At 40.7% G+C, this 23,444-nt stretch overlaps 2 protein-coding genes across 2 annotated transcripts; both read right to left on the bottom strand.

Annotated features, from left to right (window-relative positions):
* Window positions 1-2,418: 2,418 nt before the first annotated feature.
* Window positions 2,419-23,034, bottom strand: LOC133109970 (uncharacterized). The gene is made up of 6 exons (XM_061219770.1): window positions 22,986-23,034; window positions 16,073-16,373; window positions 3,752-3,966; window positions 3,124-3,225; window positions 2,956-3,002; window positions 2,419-2,860 (listed from the first exon to the last, which is right to left on the bottom strand). Exons 2-6 carry the CDS (start codon window positions 16,363-16,365, stop codon window positions 2,723-2,725), a joined length of 795 nt encoding a protein of 264 aa, XP_061075754.1. The 5' UTR covers window positions 16,366-16,373; window positions 22,986-23,034; the 3' UTR covers window positions 2,419-2,722.
* Window positions 5,355-13,636, bottom strand: LOC133131083 (dual specificity protein kinase CLK2-like). The gene is made up of 5 exons (XM_061246211.1): window positions 13,612-13,636; window positions 9,250-9,344; window positions 7,985-8,114; window positions 7,789-7,900; window positions 5,355-5,406 (listed from the first exon to the last, which is right to left on the bottom strand). Exons 1-5 carry the CDS (start codon window positions 13,634-13,636, stop codon window positions 5,355-5,357), a joined length of 414 nt encoding a protein of 137 aa, XP_061102195.1.
* Window positions 23,035-23,444: the final 410 nt, after the last annotated feature.

The following is a 23,444-nucleotide window of genomic DNA, read 5'->3' as shown; positions in this document are numbered from 1 at the left end:
AAGTCAGACAGGAAAAACTGCTGGAAAGTACGGAAAAAGCAATCTGGCAACAAGTAACAGAAACAGAGGGGTATACATACACAGGCAACAAGAGGGAAATACAATCAGGTGTGCGAAACAATCAGGAAGTGGGACACAGGTGAGACGGATGACAGGGAATGAATGAACTGACAGACAGACTATGGTGAGAAAAAATCAAACAATCAAATTTCCTTTTCCTTTTCAACATTACATAGTCATATAGTGTCCTACATGTCCTGCATTTTTCCCCACAAAGTTGAGAATCTTTGGTCCTCTTGTTCCTGTGTGTCCTTCAAATTTCTCGATTTTCTTCACTTGAAACACATTTGCAAATGTTTTGAGGTCTGAATATTTCCTCTTCCTTCTCAGAACTGACAGACAGACTACATGAGCACAGAGGGTAATAAGAAACGAAAATGCTAAGGACATAAAGAAAAACAGATGACAGAAAACATAGATCCTGAGAGACTCTTTCTACGATATCTGAAAGGGAAACTCAAACAAAAACGGTGGGTGCAGCCAAGCTTCTGTAAAACACTTCCTGTAAAAAGAACAGTACATTTCTGGCAGAAAATCTTTGTCATGGTGTTCTTATACCACAGGCTATAGTATTTTTATTCACTTATTCAATTATTGTGGGTGATACACTGCTATTTTAATTCAAATAATATTATTGCTACAGTGTCTATGTAAAATATATACATGTTATTTAATCATAAAAATCATAAAATACTTATAGATGAACAATATATGGACCTCCAAGAATGTAGGCTGAGGAGCTTTGCAAAGTAAAGTGTGCAGAACTGACAAATGTTTTGCAGGACAGGAGAAAAATGTAGCTTCTAGGAAATGGCGGCATGTACATGTATCTTGACATAGATGCTCACATGTCACAAGGTGAGAGTGCTGTCCCCACAGCACACACCCATGCTTGTATAATCCCCTCTGTACTTTATATTACTATCCAAAGATGACATTGGCTAATATGGCATATAGTAGATTTGAGGGCCTCTAGTGGTATAAATACATATGACAGTCCTGAAAGGCCCACTTTTGTAAAAGCCCTGCTATGCAGAGAGATCTCTCACTCACCATGAATGACATTTATTATTAATAGCATCGGATAAAAATGTATATCCCAAATATCATCATTGGTGCTATATCTCTATGCCCAAGTAAGCATAACCATGTCCCTGATGGGGATGTCACATATTGTAGGGTTGGGAGAGCCTTTCAGAACTAATATCTCACATTTTCAAACAAACTGACTGGAAAATAGCATACTTGCTCTAAGCTTCAATTATACTTCAAGTATTCTTAAATATAATTCAGCACACTATTCTTTCATATGGGAGATGAGAACCTTTCAATGGCTTTGAGAGCTTCTGGTACCAAGCTTTCATTTTCTGACTTTGGTGATAGAAGCAAGAGGTTATGCCCGTTCCATAACATTCAGTCCAGTGGGCAAAAGAGACCCTGGGCACCTGGAATGGCTGTGGATGCAGACATTTTGCCATTCCAAATTAGGGTGGGAATTCTCAGCCCAAAGATCCACTTGTAGAGGATATTCTTGCAGATTTGTCAACACCAGTTTTTGGCTATTAAGCAAGATTAAGCCACAGTAAGTTCAAAAGGTTACTGTCATTGGACATTGTCATTCACTATCAGTTGGGAAAGTCTTTTGCCACCATATAGATTTGACATTTTCACTACAATATTGCCTTACGTACCGCTGCTGCCTGGATAAAAGACTAATCTACATGAAACCATATTAACCCCCCCCCCCCCCCTTTCACTAAATTAATGAAAAAATCAAACAGGTGTGCATTTCCTTTTCAACATTACTTAGTCCTATGATGGATTCCCACATGAACACACCAGCTCCAATCAGAGGGCATCCAGGCTGGCCAGGACTCAAACCCAGAATGCCCTGCTTGTGAGACAATAGTCCAAAACACTCTGTCACCATGCTGTGCTTCAAAGATTAACTTGAAGAATGAGTTGATGAAATCAACTTTTGAACGTGGAAAGACCGGTGTTTCAGTCTAAGTAATCTCTCTCTCGCTTATCAATAGCTGAGTGGAAGCAAATTGTTTGTGTTTATTGTATGTACATTTGTCTCTTATACCTGGTGTTAACACATGTCAGAAGCTTCTTTATCATTTTAGCAGCATTGATTAGATTCCCGATAGCAGAAGCAGGATGCACAGTGACATTTGCGTAACATTAATTTCTTTTGGAAAAAAGGTCAAGACTCATCTGAATAATTCATTGCATGAGTCAAAAGTGGAATTGCCAAAACAGTTCCCTTCAGATAAATTCATGAATAAAAAAAAAAAAAAGGAATTTATTCTTTATATCAAAAATGGTAGTCATTTCAGTGATGAGCCTCATTTGAATTCACATATTTCTCATTAGACAACAAGATGATTATACAAGACAAGGAGCACATTAATTGTGTTATTTCATTAAAAAATGTTTTCTCAGCTTCATGAAGCAGTGCTCGAATGGACACTAAAGAGATTTGGTAAAAAATTACAAACTTGTCATTGTAAACAGAAGTCTACAATCAGAGATGTTAACATTGAATTTTCAAAAACCAAATGACTGTACAGAACTGCCTGTCTACAGGGTGCTCCTGTATCAGTGGGTCTGTATCTCTTTCTGAATTTCTCTTTCCGTCTCACTGTTGTACTCTTCTTCACTGATGTTTGTATCTCACTTCACTGTACACCAGACTGTGTTCCTGCTGGTTCTTGGCCTGTCTTTGTTTTCTCTCTGTCCTGGGTTTTCTCTTCATATCCAGCTGAGCATAGGTGATGCCCGAGTAGACATCTCTCTTGAAAGACATGCGTGATATGATTTGATATTTGGAAAAAATGTAATACTTTATGTTGTTATTGATGCTGTTAATAGCACATGTAAAATACTTACATAAGAGTCAGATGTTGGCGACACTTCTGTCGCTGGCGGTTCTGAACCTGAAACACAGGTGAGTAATTCACTTGTAATTTCCTGCATAGTGATGTCTTCCAGTGTCTGTATGTGGTGTTTATTGGCATGTCATTCCCTGTCAATGTTAGAGGAGCGTGTGCAGCATACCTTTGTGCTTGTGCTGGAGACAGTGACACAGCAGCAGAGTGAGAAGACACACGCAGAGCGCACAAAGCGCTGTTTCTCCATATAGGAGTTTATCGCACCACTCTGAAAATCACATATAACAGCATATGGGACTATTATAGAAGCTGTACACAAACCTATCATCAATCAAGATAAAGTCATATTTTTACAAATTCGTTGTTCAATGTTAATCCTAGTTATCCACTACAGCAGGCTTCAGTAGGCCACAACGATGGAATCATGAGTATGAAGTGCAGAAACATTATTAGCCAGCAGATGGCAGTGTTGTATTAGTTTCATGCTGGTTGCCGACATGCACCTGCATGTGGATGTTTAGTTTTTTTTTTTTTATAGGATAAATAAGCACAGCTTCTTAATGTTAGATAGATAGATAGATAGATAGATAGATAGATAGATAGATAGATAGATAGATAGATAGATAGATAGATAGATAGATAGATCAAATGTTGGAGATGATAGATAATAAACAGACAGACAGCCCGACATACATACATTAGATAGATAGACAGACAGGCAGAAAGATAGATGGATAGATAGAAAGATAGATCGATAGACAGATAGACAGATCAAATGTGGTCCTCATACTAACCAGGGTCAGTATGGGTTTGCTGAAGGAAAGAAAACTTTGGGCTCTGAACAGTGGAATTCACCCCAACCTGGACCTCACACCACAATTCTTCATCCATATCCACCATCCTATCCAAATTCAGCTGCTGCACACGGTATGAAGTCTCATTCTCAGACTCATACTCCCAGTCAGACCTTACTTTTAGTCCAATCCTCAGCTGGCTCTCTACCCTGTACCTGTAAATAGTAAAGCAATAATTTCTTGAGAAGCAGAAACTACTGCACAGAAATTTTATTTTTCCTTTAACGGTACAATAGGTCATTTCTGACTTCTAATCGTCAAGAGAGGAATAGCAGCAACCAAAACCTTCAAACCACAACACTGTTTATCCCTCCCACTTCTCTGTAAACGCGCTTATGATGAATCACCATTGGCTGTGGCAATTAGAACCAATTTTCAATCAATGAGCTTGACTTATTGTAGTTATACAATGTTTCGGTACAGAGTGTTAGGCCGTCAACTGTATATTTTATACAGTTTAAGGACTAGAAACACAGGGTGAGTCAACATGTCAGTGAGCCTTTTTCAATGTTTTAACACAAAAATCTTACCTATTGCACCTTTAATATAATTCACTGGTGGAAGAAGTGAGCCTCAAACCCTGTTTAATTACTTTAATAAAGGAAGGAATCATTGCACATTCATGCCACTAGAGAGTTTTTATTAAGAGGTATTGACGGATTTATGAGTTCACATGCCTTTATCAATCAGGTGAATTAGTGATCACAAATGACATTACACAAAGAGTGTTATTGCAGGTGTTATTATTATACATGAATGTTCTATTACAGTTTTTCATTGGACACTGAAACAGTATTACTTTATCTACAAATTGCACATTTAAACCTGCCTCACCCGTGTTCACCCTATTCTCTACATTTCTATGATTTGCCCCATTTGATATAGTCAAGGAGGGTATAATGTTTACCCAAGACCAGTAAGTGGCTCATAGGCTCAGGGACTACTTTACAGCACAGAGGCCAATGAAGCCACACATTACTGCAAGTCAAGAAGCACCAGGCAGAGGACAGATGTGATGCTCACTGATAACCCCTGGACTGGACATGTCAGTGGGGGGAGAGAACACGACGTCAGCCCCAGTGGACTTAACCTACCCTACCGCTGGGAGCATGAGGCCAATTGTGTCTTGCACTGTGGGCTCCTGTCATAGTTGGCTCTGCTTATAGTGAGATCTATGATAGCCAAGTTTATTCTAGGTGCCAGCCTTCACGCGCAAGCCCTAGAAGTCATATTTTCTATACAAAACAAGAATAGTTCATACGAATGAAACATTTCCCTGAAGCCCAATTTATCCACTTACCCTCTTCCAGTGTCAATGAAAGACCAGGTCTGACCAGCTTTCTCCCATGATTCCTGAGAAGATAAGATATTGACCCAGGGGACACTGAGTCCGGTCACGATGCAATGCAACTCAATATGCTGAGGAACTTCATTCCGGTCTGAATTTGAATTGGCATCAGTCTTGTTCATCCATTCAGACACCAACTCATCACGACTGTTGGATGTGTGAGTTTCATTCAAAACCAGCTCTGGGCTTCCACCCTCACCCATCCATTCCATCAACATATGTACAGCACTGTGGTTCATCCAGACATCTGCCCAACAACAGACAGACAAAAGGGTAGACGATGAGAGATTTAAAGGAAGTAGTGTAGTAAATTAGTTTCAGAACCCGCTTTCTTACTCTGGGTGAGTATCTAGTAACAGTGTCTCGTTTACTAATATACACTCACCGAGCACTTTATTTGAAATATTTTTACTTTATTACACCTACTTATTCATGGATTATCTAATCAGCCAATTGTATGGCAGCAGTGCAATGCATACAGTCATGTTGATACGGGTCAGGAGCTTCAGTTAATTTTCACATCAACCATCAGAATGGGGAAAAATGTGATCTAAGTGATTTTGACCATGGAATGATTGTTGGTGGCAGACAAGGTTGTTTGAGTATCTCAGAAACTGCTGATCTCTGATTTTCATGCACACTAGTCTATAGAGTTTGCAAAGAATTGTGCAAAAAACTAATCCAGTGCGCAGCAGATCTGCAGACAGAAATGTTTTGTTAATGACAGATGTCAGTGGAGAATGGCCAGACTGTAATGTGACAGTAATGCACATAACCACACATTAGAAAAGTGATATGCAGGAGCGCATCTCTGAACACACAACGCATCATAATTTCCACAGCAGCGAAGTCTAAATAATAAGTCTAATAAATACCTAATAAAGTGTTCACTGAGTGTATAATACAATGGAAAAACAGACTACAACTGACCAACAGCCTACCTGCTGAAGATCTTTGAAATAATTTCAGAAACAATGTGCCATCCTAACTGAGTCAATGCTCCCCACACTCACATCTGGATGATCATTAAATTTTACTTGCCAGTTAGGATCAGTGAACCTATAAACAAGCAATACTCATCCTGATTTATAGGTCACATTGCATCTTCAGGTTGAATTCTGTGTTCATTAAAAACATTTATTTTATTTTATACTGTTTGTCTTAGTTAGTTGATTATGTCAATTTAATGTCATGTACGTAGACCAAAATTACCTTAAGAAATACGTGAAGAAACAATACTCTCCTCTAAGTAAGTTATTTGAAAAACTATTGAGATATTTCTAAATTTAAGGAACTATTCTTAACTATACAACACTTCAAACCAAAATGCTATACAGGATAATTGTCTGTACCAACATGCTGAATGCAAAAATGATACCAAAATAGTTAAGAATAAAATGAAAACATCTCTCCCTTGGTCATTATTATATGGCTTTTTCTATCAATTTCAACTGATTTTTACACTTCAAAGCCCTTTGTCCCAGCACTGGCTAGAATTTCAACCAAGGTCATCCTGGATAACAGACAATCTGGAGGAAATTTATGAAACATTTTATTTTGATATGTCATTAAACAGGAGGAGGCATTATACAGAAGCTTCTGGAGGACTCCCAAGCTGTAGTAAAAGGTTAGTAAGTCTCTTTATTTACCTTTTTTACTCACTGCTACACTATGTTAAACTGGATAATGCCTAAAAGCATGTTTTTTTCATGCATATTCTCTTATTTGATATGAAATAACATATTTAACAAGGTCATATATTTCTATAGGCTTTTTTGCTTTAAGGTATATTATGTACATTGCCATTGTGCATTACAATGCATTTAACTTATTATAAGGTTTAAGAGTTTTTCTCAATCACTTTGGCCCAAATGTCGAATTACAATGAACCTTCTTTAAACAATATGTGAAAACCTCCACACCATAATATCACTGGTTCACAGCAGAACACCATTTCTCATTTCTTTCTGCAATTGCAAATGTGAAGCACATTCATGCAAATGATTAAGTACAATTGTCCACCATTGGCCCAAAGATCAATCGCATGAATCTTGTTCATCATCATGTGTTGAATACAAACACATCTGTGCAGCTACTCTTTGTGAATGTCATCATATACAAAATGGTCCATCCAACACTCACCCACAGAGGTAGTTCTCTCCCCCACACACTCACCCACAGAGGCAGTTCTCTCCCCCACACACTCACCCACAGAGGCAGTTCTCTCTCCCACACACTCACCCACAGAGCCTTGCAGTTCTCTCTCCCCCACACTCACCCACAGAGGCAGTTCTCTCTCCCCCACACTCATGCACACACACACACACACACACACACACAGGGTCTCAATCACACAAACACGCCTGCACGCACGCGCACACGCACACGCACACGCACACACACACACACAGGGTTTCAGTCACACAAACAGGCCTGCACGCACACACACACACACACACACAGGGTCTCAGTCACACAAACACGCCCGCACGCACGCACACACAATCTCAGTCAAACACAGATGCACAAAGTCTCAGTCACACACACACACACACACACACAACATCTCAGTCACAAACACAAACATGCAGTGAAATCATATCTGGCAGTATTGAACTGAAGCATGCACCCACAGTGGGCAGGAAGGTAAGGGTGTACCTGAAACAAGGTGAAGCCCAGGTAATACTCAAACAGGATGCAGCCGATGCTCCACACGTCACAGGGCTGGCTCCAGCCCAGCTCTGCAGAGAACACACAGACACTCAAAACCGCTGCTATATCTCACCAACGGCACAGGAGAGCACAAACGCAGCGAGAGCACTTACCCAGCAGCACCTCTGGGGCGTGGTAGTGCCGCGTGGAGACGATGGTGCTGTGGTGTTCGTGGTCGAAAGTGGCGCTGCCGAAATCCACCAGCCGTACCGACGTGCTCTTAACCGTCCGCTCCTCTCGCTTCTGAGAGAAGACGACAGCGAGGACATTATAAACTACAAGACAGGAGCACTGCAACCGTCAACGCTAAAAACCACACGGGGAGAGGAGCAATAAGTATTCATCAGATAAAGCACAAGATAGGGGCACAATAACCCACCCGAAACCACCAAGATGAGCGCAGTAACTGCCATTTCTATTAACACCACAATAGGAGCACAACAGCAGTCAACACAATAACTATCAGCACAATAAACCATGAAGATCGGACATAATAAAAATCACACTGGCATAAGAAAGAGTTAGGCCTGATTTATACTTCACTCATGATAAAATAGCTGTGTTGCATATATCATCAACAGAAAAAGGTAACACGACACTCCAGAATTTTGTCATGTCACGGACAGTCACACTGTGTTTCTCACACACACACACACACACACACACACACACACACCAGAGAAGGTTGTGCGCGGCAAATAGAAATGCCGGGTGAAGGAGAAAACGTTGAGAGAACATAACCTGACATTGATTTGGCGGTTATACTACATTACATTACATTAATGGCATTTGGCAGACGCTCTTATCCAGAGTTACGTACAGTTGATTAGACTAAGCAGGAAACAATCTTCCCCTGGTGCAGGGTTAAGGGCCTTGCTCAAGGGCCCAATGGCTGTGGGGATCTTATTGTGGCTACACCGGGATTAGAACCACCAACCTTGCGTGTCCCACTCACTTAACCACTATGCTACAGGCTGCCCCCACACTATGATGCGATGAATCAGCTAGTCGGCATTGTTAGTCCTAAGTAAGTTGGTTTGCATTTGTTTGTATTGGATTAATCGTATTAATAGCATTAATTGTAATTAATTGTAACAATTAATTACAATTAATGAAATTAGCATATTAAATTGTTGAAGTTCACCATGAATGTTCGCTGTCTTGAACACATATCAGGACAGTCTGGAAAAGAAGCAGTCACACAACACCACAGATCTGAACACAGTACTACTGCTGAGAAATACCCTCCCTCCAGACCAGAGAGGCTCAACGTCGTGTCGACCACACCTCCAATGAGAGGCTGTTTTTAGACTTTGAGGCCTCTCTAAATGCCGTGGCATTAGGACAGGAAGCGAAACGTGCGCCTTTTTCTCCTCACCTTCTCCACATTGTACGTCATGGTGAAGTCGGAGTTCACAAACAGGATGTTTTCTGGTTTCAAGTCGGTGTTGGTCAGCTTGTTGTCGTGGAGAACTGCAGGTTAAAAAAAAGCCAACGTCAGAATCCACACAACAAAGCGCAACCGAGCAGGCAGACCGAAAAAACATTCAAACGCAGCGGAGGGGCCCTGCAGACGGCAGGGGTGCAGGCCAACGCTCGTCAGCCACAGGAGGTCACGCTGCATTCACAATACATTCATTTAACTGAAGCACTGGTCTGGAGCAATGCACTTGTGAGAGTGTGTGTGTGTGTCTGTGTGAAAGTGGCCGTTAGTGTCTGTGTGTGTGGCCTCATGAGACAGGTGTAGAAAACCTCAAATGTCTCAAACAGACAGAGACCTTGAGGTCTCCTTATCTCTTTCACCCTCTCCACGTGTGCTCTATGATCAACCATAACCAATCATTAACTTTTCTGCATTTTACAATATGCCATGTACATTAACCATGTACCCTGTACCAATCAGATGTAGAATTAAGCCTGTGTATTAAAAGATGGATTGTTGTGTTTACTAAACTCTTTCTGCAGAAAATGGATCAGCTTGCTTCTTAGACATAACTAGTCGTGCCTGGTCATAATAAGGGGAGAGACTTTTCTCTGCCTAACAGTATGTATGTGTGTCTGTGTGCGTGCACACCTGTCAGCTTTGACCAGTCTGGCCATTCCCCTCTGACGTCTCTAATTAACAAGGTGTTTCTGTCTGCAGAACTGCTGCTCACTGGATTTATTCATTTTTTTCCACCATTCTTTGCAAACTCTAGAGACTAGTGTACGTGAAAATCCCAGGAGATCAGCAGTTTCTGAGATGCTCCAACCACCTAGTCTGGCACCAACAATCATTATACACTTTTCATCACCCTGACTGGGGCTACTCAGCAGTGGATAGCGATGGGGAGGCATTGGCAGAATGGGCATCCAGAAATGACCTTGCCCTGATGTACAACCCCAAACAACGAGGAACCTTCCACTCAGCCAGGTGGAAGAAGGACTACTCCCCTGATTTGTGCTGGGTAAGCTCTGAAAACGGAACCCCATACCCTGTACAGACTCTCATCCTTGATGACTTTCCACACAGTCAAACATAAACAGCCTCAGGAAGATGCGATGGAATTTCCGGAAAGCCAACTGGGCGAGATATAGCGAAGCTCTGGAACAAAGTGTTGTCACCATCCCCCTCCAAAACATCACTGTAGATGAAGCATACAATCGCTTCTGTGGTGCCGTCTGGCCCCTAAAATGATTTTTGACATGATGCCCCCGAGATTTCGCAAAATTTTCACAGTATGCTAATTAATTGTGCCGAATAACCTGAATGAAACGCATGTCACGCATTTCTAAAATTGTATTTGGGATATTTTTAATTGAAAACTTAATTTTGGCCATTTTTTTAAAATCCGATTGAAATCTTTTTAAAACCAGTATTGAATACGTCATTCGGGATATTAGATTGAAGTTACTACGAAGGAAAACAAAAACAATATTCTAATCAGCCAAACTTTAGATACATTTGGCTTATGTTATTTACTGTATGTGCACTTTAAATATACATAAATTGTGACCTATACTTTTAGAAACGGCATACTTGTACATTTATTGCCATTGCCATTACATTGCAATCACAAGCTTTTGCACCTTTTATGTATTTTCTTCTACCTTTTTTTGAAGACTGCAAAATAAATAATGCAACTACTGAAAGTTGGGTAACTACTGACAATATGAACAACCAATCTCCATTTTACAACAGGTCTGGGCTGAAGCAAATTGTTTGTGTTTATAGTATGTGCATATGTCTCTTATACCTGTATAGGAACTACAACTTCCACAATCTCACAGGACAATTCCGCGACGTCCACCCCGCATGACGTCTAGCTTGGTTCAGCCAATCCCGTAATGGCGGGAGCAATACACTTTCCCGTATAAGAGCAAGACACGTTCTTGGGATCTCTTCTCTTCATTCTCTTCTCGCTCTTCTCTTCAGTCTCTTCGCCCACTTCTTCGACGCAGCCTTTTTGGCCATTCGCTTCAGCTCATCTGCTCCGAGACTGCTGCACAGCGCACTACCAGGCCTACGGGACACACCCAGTTACCTCGCGGTAACTTCGTGGCCTATAGCGAGTGGAAACTGGTGTACGCGGAACGCTACATGAGTCTACCCCTGCAAAGCTCACCAAAGAACAACAGCAACAAACTTTTCTACCCTGTGAACAGCGAAAACATAGAAAATTGCCCTAAGACATATTTCTAATAAACTTTAAACACGATCGGGTAGCCACAGACTACCCGGTCCCATCCAGCCCAGGTACAGAACCCCAGGCCGTTACAGTATTCTGTTAGCCGTGTATGTACTTGAATTGATTCGTCGTCTTTCGCGCATATATATAAGTACCGTAAATCCTCAAATTGTGTCCGAGGTCTTTCATTTACGTAGGCTGCACAAAGCACAGGCCTTTATTTGGGGTAGGCTTGTATTCGAGGCAGGCCTTTATTTCTTATTAGGCTTCTGTTGTAGAATTTTATTCTTAGAAATAAAGTAAAAGGCTACACTTAAAGTGTAAGTAAGTACTCCTAAAGTGCGTTTTATTGTGATACATGCGTTTCGTCTGGAGCAGCATACCGCTATCAAAAGATTTTCGCTTTGGTTTGGGACTTAATTTACTTTTGGACTGTTTGATTCTATTGCTAAATGTTGGGACTGATTTGCACTGAAATCTGGGGGGTATTTGATGGTTCACTGTTAAGTTTTATGTAGTTGAAAGAGTGTCGGGATTTCCACCCGTCTGTTTATTGCGAGCCAAGGCAGCCGCTTTCATTCATTCATTGAACGTGCGCTGTGCTGTAAATTTTTAATTTTTCCTGATTTACTTTTTATTAAATTCGTAGGCTGGAATGCCTCGCGGCAACAATTGTGTTTAAATGTATACTGCTTCAGCCTTTGGCAAGCTACTTGAGAGCAACGTGTTGGAGACTCGTTTTCATTGGCAACAGTATTAAACCAACCAACAATATAAAATATTAAGAAAAGCTCTTTTATTACATTGAGTTAAATCGAAACAATGTCTTCTAGTGCTCATGGACTGATAGCCCTACTGGTAGGCAGTATTACCCCGGCTTGTATTTGGGGGCCGGCCTTTATTTGTCCGAATCGGCCACGCCCCCGGCTATTATCCGAGGTCCGGCTTCAAATAGAATCCCGGACACAATTTGAGGATTTACTGTAGTCGCTCTTCTCACAGCTAACACTAATACTCATTAACACACCCAGAACTCTAGTTTACCCAAGCTAGCGACTCCCACCTTTCCTTTGTTCAAGGGACACGCGCGCTTGCGCGCGCATGCACACACGCGCACACACTAACTTCCCCTACCAACTTCCCGTTAGTTTATCTGTAATGTGTTTTACGTTTGTTTAATAAATTATATTAATCCCGGTGTCTCTTTTGGCGTCACATAGACATGAGAGCCAAGTTAAAGCAGTCTTTCGAAGAACTTCCAACCTTCAGGTTATCGGTATGTTTAATCATTAATATTGGTTGTTTTAATTATTAATTAAAATACTACATTTGTGGTTAGATATTTCTGATAACAGTAATTTTGAGACCGATTACTTTTCGCAGATACACTGCTACACAACGTTAATTGGCGCCACGATTTCGTAGAGGGTAAAACCCCTACGTTATTTGGCGGCCCATGCGAGGACCCTACATAATTTGGAGCCCCGTGCGAGAACCCTGGTGGTAACACAGGTGTCAGTAGCTTCTTTATCATTTTAGCAGCATCTTTTGCTTTCCAGATAGCACAAGCACGATCCACAGTTACCATCACAGGACTTTATTTTGAGGTGAGAAAAAGAACATTTACAATTACTAATGACTGAATAGTGCATCACGTAAAACATGAGCTAAGTAAAAAAAAAAAAATTTTTTTTTAAAAATTCAGCACAGTTTGCACATTTCTCATGCAATGCAAATTATGACAAGTAAAATAATGCAACATTGTGACAAGTAACATGTTAATTGTATTATTTTGGTTTGCTGCAGAAAAAAAACATGAAATAAATCTTTATTATTAATTATTAGTAATTCATATTTTTCTTTGAATGTTTCCCCAAAATGAGAATAATTGGTAAAAATTACAAACACTGCAAGTTCATAATCGGAGGCATGAACATTGAATTTTAACAACAAATGACTGTACAGAATTGGCTATCTTTGTTTGCCTCTCTGTCCATTTCTCCACAGGGAGCTCCTGCAGTATCAGTGGGTCTGTATCTCTTTATCTGCAGGTGTCTGAATTTACCCTTCACCTTCGCTGTACTCTCCTTCAGTCATGTTTGCATCTCACTTGACTGTACACCATACTGTCTTCCTGCTGGTTCTGGGCCTGTCTTTGTTTTCTCTCTGTCCTGGGTTTTCTCTTGATATCCAGCTCAGCATAGGTGATATCTCTCTGGAAAGGCATGCACAAATGTGATTTGTTCTTTTATCAAAGTTCCATCCATCCATTATCTGAACCCGCTTATCCTGAACAGGGTCGCAGGGGGGCTGGAGCCTATCCCAGCATACATTGGGCGAAAGGCAGGAATACACCCTGGACAGGTCGCCAGTCCATCGCAGGGCACACACACCATTCACACACACACCATTCACACACACACCATTCACTCACACACTCATACCTACGGGCAATTTAGACTCTCCAATCAGCCTAACCTGCATGTCTTTGGACTGTGGGAGGAAACCGGAGTACCCGGAGGAAACCCACGCAGACACGGGGAGAACATGCAAACTCCGCACAGAGAGGCCCCGGCCGACGGGGATTCGAACCCAGGACCTCCTTACTGTGAGGCGGCAGTGCTACCCACTGCGCCATCCGTGCCGCCCTTTTATCAAAGTTAAATATCTTATTTTTTATTGAATGACACTGTTAATGTGACAGTACGTGTGAAATGCTTACGCAAGTTGGTGAAACTTCTGTCAATGACGGCTCTGAACCTGAAACACAGGTAAGAAACACAGTGATTTCATTCAGTCTGTCAATTTCTCCATTACTTTGGTCCTCTTCTCTTCTGACCCTCCTTACCTTTGTTACTACGGTTCTTTTTTATCCCTCTTTTATTCTATTCTTTTATTTTATTCTATTCAATGTTAGAGGAGCATGTGCAGCATACCTTTGTGCTTGTGCTGGAGACAGTGACACAGCAGCAGAGTGAGAAGACACACGCAGAGCGCACAAAGCACTATTTCCCCATATAGGAGTTTATCACACCACTCTGGAAATCACATATAACAGCATATGAGACGATTATAATATAAAATGTATAATGACATGTACATATTAATTGTTAAGCTTAGTTATCTAGTACTGCAGCCTACTGTATGCCATTGCCATTGAATGTCCATGGAAGTCAAGGAGTCTGCTTTGAGTGTAAAAGCATCAGTAGGCACAAGATGGTGCTGTTGTATTAGATTCTAGATTGCAGTGTGCTGCATTCTCACACTGGTTTCCATGCATGCACCTACATGCAGATGTTTGGCAGTAAAATACAAAGCACAGCCTGTTGTGCATATTTCATAGGATATAATTTCATTAGATAGATAGATAGAAAGATAGATAGGTCAAATGTGGTCCTCATACTAACCAGGGTCAGTATGGGTTTGCTGAAGGAAAGAAAACTTTGGGCTCGGAACAGTGGAATTCACCCCAACCTGGACATCACACCACAATTCTTCATCCATATCCACCATCCTATCCAAATTCAGCTGCTGCACATGGGATGAATTCTCATTCTCATACCCATACTCCCAGTCAGACTCTTTTAGTCCAATCCTCAGCCGGCTCTCTACCCTGTACCTGTAAATAGTAAAGCAATAATTTCTTGGGAAGCAGAAACTATTGCACAGAAAATTCCTTTCCCTTTAACGGTACAATACGTCATTTCTGGCTTCTAATGGTCAAGAGAGGAATAGCAGCAACAAACACTTCAAACCACAACACTGTTTATCCCTCCCCCTTCTCTGTAAACGCACTTACGATGAATCGCCATTGGCTGTGGCAATTAGAACCAATTTTCAACCAATGAGCTTGACTTATTGTACAGTTATACAATGTTTCGGTACAGAGTGTCAGGCTGTGAACTGTATACTTTATACAGTTTAAGGACTGTCAGTGAGCCTTTTTCAATGTTTTAACACAAAAATCTTACCTATTGTCATTTAAACCTGCCTCACCTGTGTTCACCCTATTCTCTACATTTCTATTATTTGCCCCATTTGATATAGTCAAGGAGGGGTAATGTTTACGCATAGACCAATAAGTGGCGCATAGCCTCAGGGATACTTTACGGCACAGAGGCCAGTGAAGCCACACATTACTGCAAGTCAAGAAGCACCAGGCAGAGGACAGATGTGATGCTCACTGATACCACCTGGACTGGACACCTTGCATGTCAGTGGAGGAGAGAACACAACGTCAGCCCCAGTGGACTTAACCTACCCTACCGCTGGGAGGATGTATATGGCATGAATAAGTAGGTATGAATATAGAGCCTATAACTATAACAGGAGCCCATAGTGTAAGATACAATTGGCCTGTGTCTTACACTATGGGCTCCTGTTATAGTTATAGGCTCTGGTCATAGTGAGACCAATGATAGCCAAGTTTATTCTAGGTGCCAGCCTTCATGCACTAGAAGTCATATTTTTATACAAAATAAGAATAGTTCATACGAATGAAACATTTCCCTGAAGCCCAATTTATCCACTTACCCTCTTCCAGTGTCAGTGAAAGACCAGGTCTGACCAGCTTTCTCCCATGATTCCTGAGAAGACCGCCATAAGATATTGACCCAGGGGGCACTGAGTCCGGTCACGACACAACGCAACTCAGTGTGCTGAGGATCTTCACTCCGGTCTGAATTTGAATTGGCATCAGCCTTGTTCATCCATTCAGACACCAACTCATCACTACTGTTGGATGTGTGAGTTTCATTCAAAGCCAGCTCTGGGCTTCCACCCTCACCCATCCATTCCATCAACATATGTACAGCACTGTGGTTCATCCAGACATCTGCCCAACAACAGACAGACAAAAAGGTAGACGATGAGAGATTTAAAGGAAGTAGCATAGTAAATTAGTTTCAGAACCTTCTTACTTTGGATCAGTATCTAGTAACAGTGTCTCGTTTACTAATATACACTCACCGAACACTTTATTAGAAATATTTTTACTTTAGTACACCTACTTATTCATGCCATTATCTAATCAGCCAATTGTGTGGCAGCAGTGCAATTCATGTTGATACGGGTCAGGAGCTTCAGTTAATGTTCACATCAACCATCAGAATGGGGAAAAATGTGATCTAAGTGATTTTGACCATGGAATGATTGTTGGTGGCAGACAGGGTGGTTTGAGTATCTCAGAAACTTCTGATCTCCTGGGATGTTCATGCACACTAGTCTATAGAGTTTGCAAAGAATGGTGCAAAAAACGAATCCAGTGAGCAGCAGATCTGCAGACAGAAATGTTTTGTTAATGACAGATGTCAGTGGAGAATGGCCAGACTGGTCAAAGCTGACAGGAAGGTGACAGTAATGCAAATAACCACACATTAGAAAAGTGATATGCAGGAGCGCATCTCTGTGTTATGCAGGGTGGAACAGAGGAACCAGAAGCAGACACAGGGGTGTGGAAAATGGCAAGTTTACTCACAGGTGATGGGACAGACAGAGCGTAGTCACAAAACAAGCCAAGGTCAAAATCCAGGGGGTCAGTCCAAACAGGCAGAGGTACAGAAATCCACAAAACACAAAGAATAGTCCAGGGAAGCAGGCAGGGGTCAGAACAGGAAAACCAGATAAGCAAGGGCAAGGACTCGGGGGCAAGGGCAAGGGCAAGGGCAAGGGCAAGGGCAAGGGCAAGGGCAAGGGCAAGGGCAAGGAAACAAGGAGGCTAGAACTGGGGAAGGAATCAAGGGCTCGGGAACAGAAACAGGACAAGACGAACTAGCCGCGTGCAACTGAAAAGGACAGGTATAAATACACAGGGGAATGAGACAAACTAGACGGGGCATGGGAGTGAGGGCGGTCTAACAAATAAACATCAGGTGAGACACATGAAAGGGTAATGGGACAATAACGAGGGGGAAACAAAAACGCGGACTGGAATCACAAAGACACACATGTAATACAAACGGCTCCGGACTAGGGAGTAGACAATGCATAGATTGAAGACGTAGTGATAGTTATGAGACAGGTGCGAACACTTCGCTGAAACAAACGAGTAATAAGGGATAGCATAGGAAGGCGGAGTTATAGAACAACGCAGAAATGCTAAGAGATGCGTTAGTGAGTTAGTAACGTGAATATTTCTAAACTACCCAATAAAAGTGATTGTTAGTTAGTTAGACAGACAGTAAGTGTATTAATCGGATTAGTACTGTACAAAACCTAGATTAGTAGTGGTTAGTAAGAATAGTGCTTTACAACATTTAACTATCAAGAAAAAGCAGGAAGTAAGAATGTTGAACCCCGAAAACTACCGTAACCACCCGAATAGTGGGGCACGCAGACAGGGGAGTGACTCGACTGGAAAACATTCAGACGCAGACATAACAGGGGAGGACGAGTGCAAAGACTAATGAAAATAAACAGAAGCAGACATGAATTACAAGAATAAATAATACTAAACAATGATACACTAACACACAGAACACAGGAACATAACACTCTGAACACACAACGCATCATAATTTCCACAGCAGTGAAGTCTAAATAATAATACCTAATCAAGTGTTCACTGAGTGTATAATACAATGGAAAAACAGACTACAACTGACCAACAGCCTACCTGCTGAAGATCTTTGAAATAATTTCAGAAACAATGTACCATCATAACTGAGTCAATGCTCCCCACACTCACGTCTGGATGATCGTAGAATTTTATTTGCCAGTTAGGATCAGTGAACCTATAAACAAGCAATACTCATCCTGATTTATAGGTCACATTGCATCTTAAGGTTGAATTCTGTGTTCATTAAAAACATTTTTTTTTTTTTATACTGTTTGTCTTAGTGGAATTTTTGGCATTTTCCTGTTTTCATTAGTTGCATGTCAATTTAATGTCATGAACATAGACCAAAATTACCTTAAGAAATACTTGAAGAAACAATACTCTCCTCTTAGTAAGTTATTTGAAAAACTATTGAGATATTTCTAAATTTAAGGAACTATTCTTAACTATACGACACTTCAAACTAAAATGCTATACAGGATAACTGTCTGTACCAACATGCTGAATGCAAAAATTATACCAAAATAGTGAAGAATAAAATGAAAACATCTTTCCCTTGGTCATTATTATATGGCTTTTTCTATCAATTGGTTTCAACTGATTTTTACACTTCAAAGCCCTTTGTCCCAGCACTGGCTAGAATTTCAACCAAGGTCATCCTGGATAACAGACAATCTGGAGCAAATTTATGAAACATTTTATTTTGATAAGTCATTAGAACAGGGAGGAGGCATTATGCAGAAGCTTCTGGAGGACTCCCAAGCTGTAGTAAAAGGTTAGTAAGTCTCTTTATTTACCTTTTTTACTCACTGCTACACTATGTTACACTAGATAATGCCTAAAAGCATTTGTTTTTTTCATGCATATTCTCTTATTTGATATGAAATTACATATTTAACAAGTTCATATATTTCTATAGAGGCGGCACGGATGGTGCAGTGGGTAGCACTGCGGCCTCACAGCAAGGAGGTCCTGGGTTCGAATCCCCGTCGGCCGGGGCCTCTCTGTGCGGAGTTTGCATGTTCTCCCCGTGTCTGCGTGGGTTTCCTCCGGGTACTCCGGTTTCCTCCCACAGTCCAAAGACATGCACGTTATGCTGATTGGAGAGTCTAAATTGTCCGTAGGTATGAGTGTGTGAGTGAATGGTGTGTGTGCCCTGTGATAGACTGGTGACCTGTCCAGGGTGTATTCCTGCCTTTCGCCAATGTATGCTGGGATAGGCTCCAGCCCCCCTGCGACCCTGATCAGGATAAGCGGGTTCAGATAATGGATGGATGGATGGATATATTTCTATAGGCTTTTTTGCTTTAAGGTATATTATGTACATTGCCATTGTGCATTACAATGTCTTTAACTTATTATCAGCTTTTAGAGTTTTTCTCAATCACTTTGGCCCAAATGTCGAATTACAATGAACCTTCTTTAAACAATATGTGAAAACCTCCACACCATAATATCACTGGTTCACAGCAGAACACCATTTCTCATTGCTTTCTGCAATTGCAAATGACAAGCACATTCATGCAAAATGATTAAGTACAATTGGCCCAAATATCAATCGCATTAATCTTACTCATCAGAATAGATTATGTTGTTTTCTGTTGAATACTTTCACTCTCAAACACATCTGTGCAGCTACTCTTTGTGTATATCATCATATACAAAATGGTCCATCCAACCATCATAATATGTCAAGTAGATGCAGTAGGCGAAAGTACAAAAGGGCATAGGCAAAAATCGTAGTCAGTAAACAAAGCAGAATATCAAAAAACAGAAAACCAGAATGGCAAACAAAACAAGAGGGTAAGGCAGGCTCGGAAATCAAAGGCGAAGGGGTGTCTTTCTGGAATCTCAAGAATTAGGCTTACGAGGAATTCGGCACTAAATGGTAGGAATTTATACAGCGCCTTTATCCAAAGTGCTGTACAATTGATGCTTCTCCATTCACCCATTCATACACACACTCACACACTGACGGCGATTGGCTGCCATGCAAGGCCCCGACCAGCTCGTCAGGAGCATTTGGGGGTTAGGTGTCTTGCTCAGGGACACTTCGACACAGCCCGGGCGGGGATCAAACCGGCAACCCTCCGACTGCCAGATGACCGCTCTTACTGCCTGAGCCATGTCACCCCCACTAACACTGGTCAACGTTCTGACACTGGTTCAAACAGAGACTGAGGTTTAAATACATGAGGGAAGGTGACAATCTAGGCGGGGCTGGGAAAAAGGTGGGCTAAACAAATAGACAACAGGTGGGGAAACACATAATGGCCGCGTTTCCCGAACGCGTTAAGAACGTTCTTAAGCTAAGAAATTAAATTAGAAGGTCCTTAAGAACTTTCTTAGCTTAAGAACGTTCTTAACGCGTTCGGGAAACGCGGCCAATAACATAATAACGGGAGGGAGACGAAAATGCGGACTGGATGTAAGTAACAAAACATGTAAGACATACGGCTCTGGATTAGGGAGTAGACATTTGCATAGATTGAAGACATAGTGATAGTCAGAGACAGGTGCGAACACTTCGCTGAAACTAAGCGAGTAATTAGGGATAGCATAGGGAGGCGGAGTTATAGAATAGTCCAGAAAAACTAAGCGATTGTGTTAGTGAATTAGTTACGTGAATATTTCTAATCTACCCAATAAAAGTGATTATTAGTTAGTTAGTTAGTTAGTTAGTTAGTTAGTTAGACAGACAGTAAGTGTATTCATCGGATTAGTACTGTACAATACCTAGTAGTTTGTAAGAAGAGTGCTTTACAACATTTAACTACCAAGAAAAATCAGGAAGTGAGAATCGCGAGTTTGGAAGGAATTTTTGAAAACCCGAAACTACCGTAAACACCCGAATAGTGGGACACGCAGACAGGGGAGTGACTAGGCTGGTAGAGATTCAGATGCAGACATAACAGGGGATGACAAATGAGAACTGTAATGGAAAACAATAACCAAGAAGGTATGAAAAATTGATAAATAACAAGAATAAACATAAATACACACAGGACAAATACAGAAACATTACAAAGGGCAATTAATTTCAAAGAAAATCTGCTCTGATCAATTATCATACTTTACATCATAGTGGTCCATTATATTGTAGTGAATCATATATTGTAGCTAGTAAATCATATATTGCAGTAAATCATATCATAGTGGCCAGACTACGGTTGTATAAGCATAATTTAAATTGATTGAGTTGAGAGCACAACAACATTGTGGTGTCATGTACTAGAATTAATTTCCAGATTGGATCACTTCTTATCATTTTCTCAGCACAGGTTCTGTGTAAGAGACTCGAACTCACTGACCCGTAATCTACAGCAAATTTTATGAAATAAATAGGAGCAATAAATGTTTTATTTCCTGAGCACTGCATACTCTCACCTTGAATATTTGCAATTTACTGCAATTATTAATTGTAAATATAGCTATATAAAAAAATATTGTATAAAAATATTTCGGAAACTCATGTACGTTATCCAGGTATTTGTGACTGATGTAATCATATATGATTCTAAATTTATATATATAAATTACATTTGATGAAAATAACATTTGAGAAATAATTCATTATCATTCTAATGAAAGTAAAAGGAAAACACTTACATTTCGTTGCGTCAACTTTTAAAAAATGTGGCATTTGTTTGTGAATTCCTTTCGTTGAAATCATCAAACAACATGTCTTATAAGAATAAAAATTTACATGTTTTATTTTCTGACCAAATGCAGGCGATACTAATAATTTCAGACGGCCCGCCTACTGCAGACTTTTTACGACAAGAAACCAGGTCGCAACTGCAGACAACAAAACGTCTTTCCATACAAAACATTTTTCTGGAAACACTGTTTTCACCCGACTTTAGGAGGCGCAAAAATATGCTCGCAGAAATAAAGTGACAGTGGAGGTAGCTATGCATTTATACGGTCAAATTCCCCAAATGTATCCTGAAAGTACAGTAATGTTCTCTTTGGGCACAAATGAATATGTTTTCCCAAGCAAATTAATTTCATATTGCTGGCTTGCGGCACAATTTTATGTACATATACGGTACCACCGTAGCGACAAGCTTTTGTTCATTTTAGGCACTTTTTACCGTTATTTCTGAGAGTGTATGACTAACCGTTAAATATTTCTGTCTGCATCTCTACCACTGTTTTACTCTCATTTTACTGTGATTCAGTCCGATTTGCCAACTTTATGGTTTTCTGCCTATGCCCTTTGAGGACATAGTCAAGTGGATATTAGTAAATATTTATGATTCATAGGATAGGCTATCGTTTGACCAACAACACATGCCACACGTCAAAATAACATTACAAAATGACATCGACTATCTGGACATCCAAATGGCGCGATTATATTTACACAGGCGAACATTGTACAGGCGCAAATTTTTACGCGCTGGTTTTTCTTTTTAGGCAGACCAATTGCCTTTCAGTCCTGGTCCTACAGTAGGTCTACCCCTGTGTATGCTGGTTTGTGTTCAAAAAATCTCCTAAACATCGAGAGTCGTTGATTGTTTTAATTAGACTTTTAAGGTCTAATGAGAGATGATTACTCTCTAAAAACTTAATGTTAAAATTAATTCATATTCCATGTAAATCAAGGAAATTCACTCAGGTCATTTTTATAAGCCTTGTCAGTCACTATTTTCAGTGAAATTATTGGTCAAAAATTGAGGTTTTTGTAGATTCCTTGTAAGGATCATATTCTGAAACCATAATCACAATCTTAAAAATCATAAACCCCTGAATTGCGACAGGGCAACATCACGATCCATTGACATCACAGTCCAGTAACCAAGTGCCAGGATCAATTTTCACACAATTTTGGTGGAAATGTGCAACTTCGGGTCAGTAGTACTTTGGGACGCAGTTTTTACTCACCTCCGACCTTTAAAACGCTTCCATTGTCATTAAACTTGAGGTAGCTGCCGTGGTGCACTCCACAGTAATACCGTCCCGAATCCCCTGTTCCACCTGTCTAATCGTCAGGGCAACCTTATCATCATTTGATCTTTTGCTGGCGAATCGGCACGGCGATTCCTCACATGTAGTATTGATAACTTTGAGTGACTCGTTCGAGTTCATTTGAACCCAGCGGACAAGCTCATCGTAACCCCCACTCTTGGAACACTGGCACTGGAGTGTGACGTTCTCCCCCGTTCTGGCGAATAATACCGAACAAGAGACAGAGTCGGCTGCAATAAACAAATATGTACAATAAAAAAAAGAATGTCTGAGAATTAACAAAATGTACAGATTATATTAGCATAGCATCATTTTTTTAATTTCACACTATTTAGTCAAATGGATTAGAGAAACCGTCATTTCTAGGCATTTTGA

This window comes from Conger conger, chromosome 1, assembly GCF_963514075.1.
Source record: "Conger conger chromosome 1, fConCon1.1, whole genome shotgun sequence".
Classification (NCBI taxonomy): domain Eukaryota; kingdom Metazoa; phylum Chordata; class Actinopteri; order Anguilliformes; family Congridae; genus Conger; species Conger conger.
Note: the sequence above shows the minus strand (reverse complement) of the source record. Positions and strands in the feature narration are given on the sequence as shown.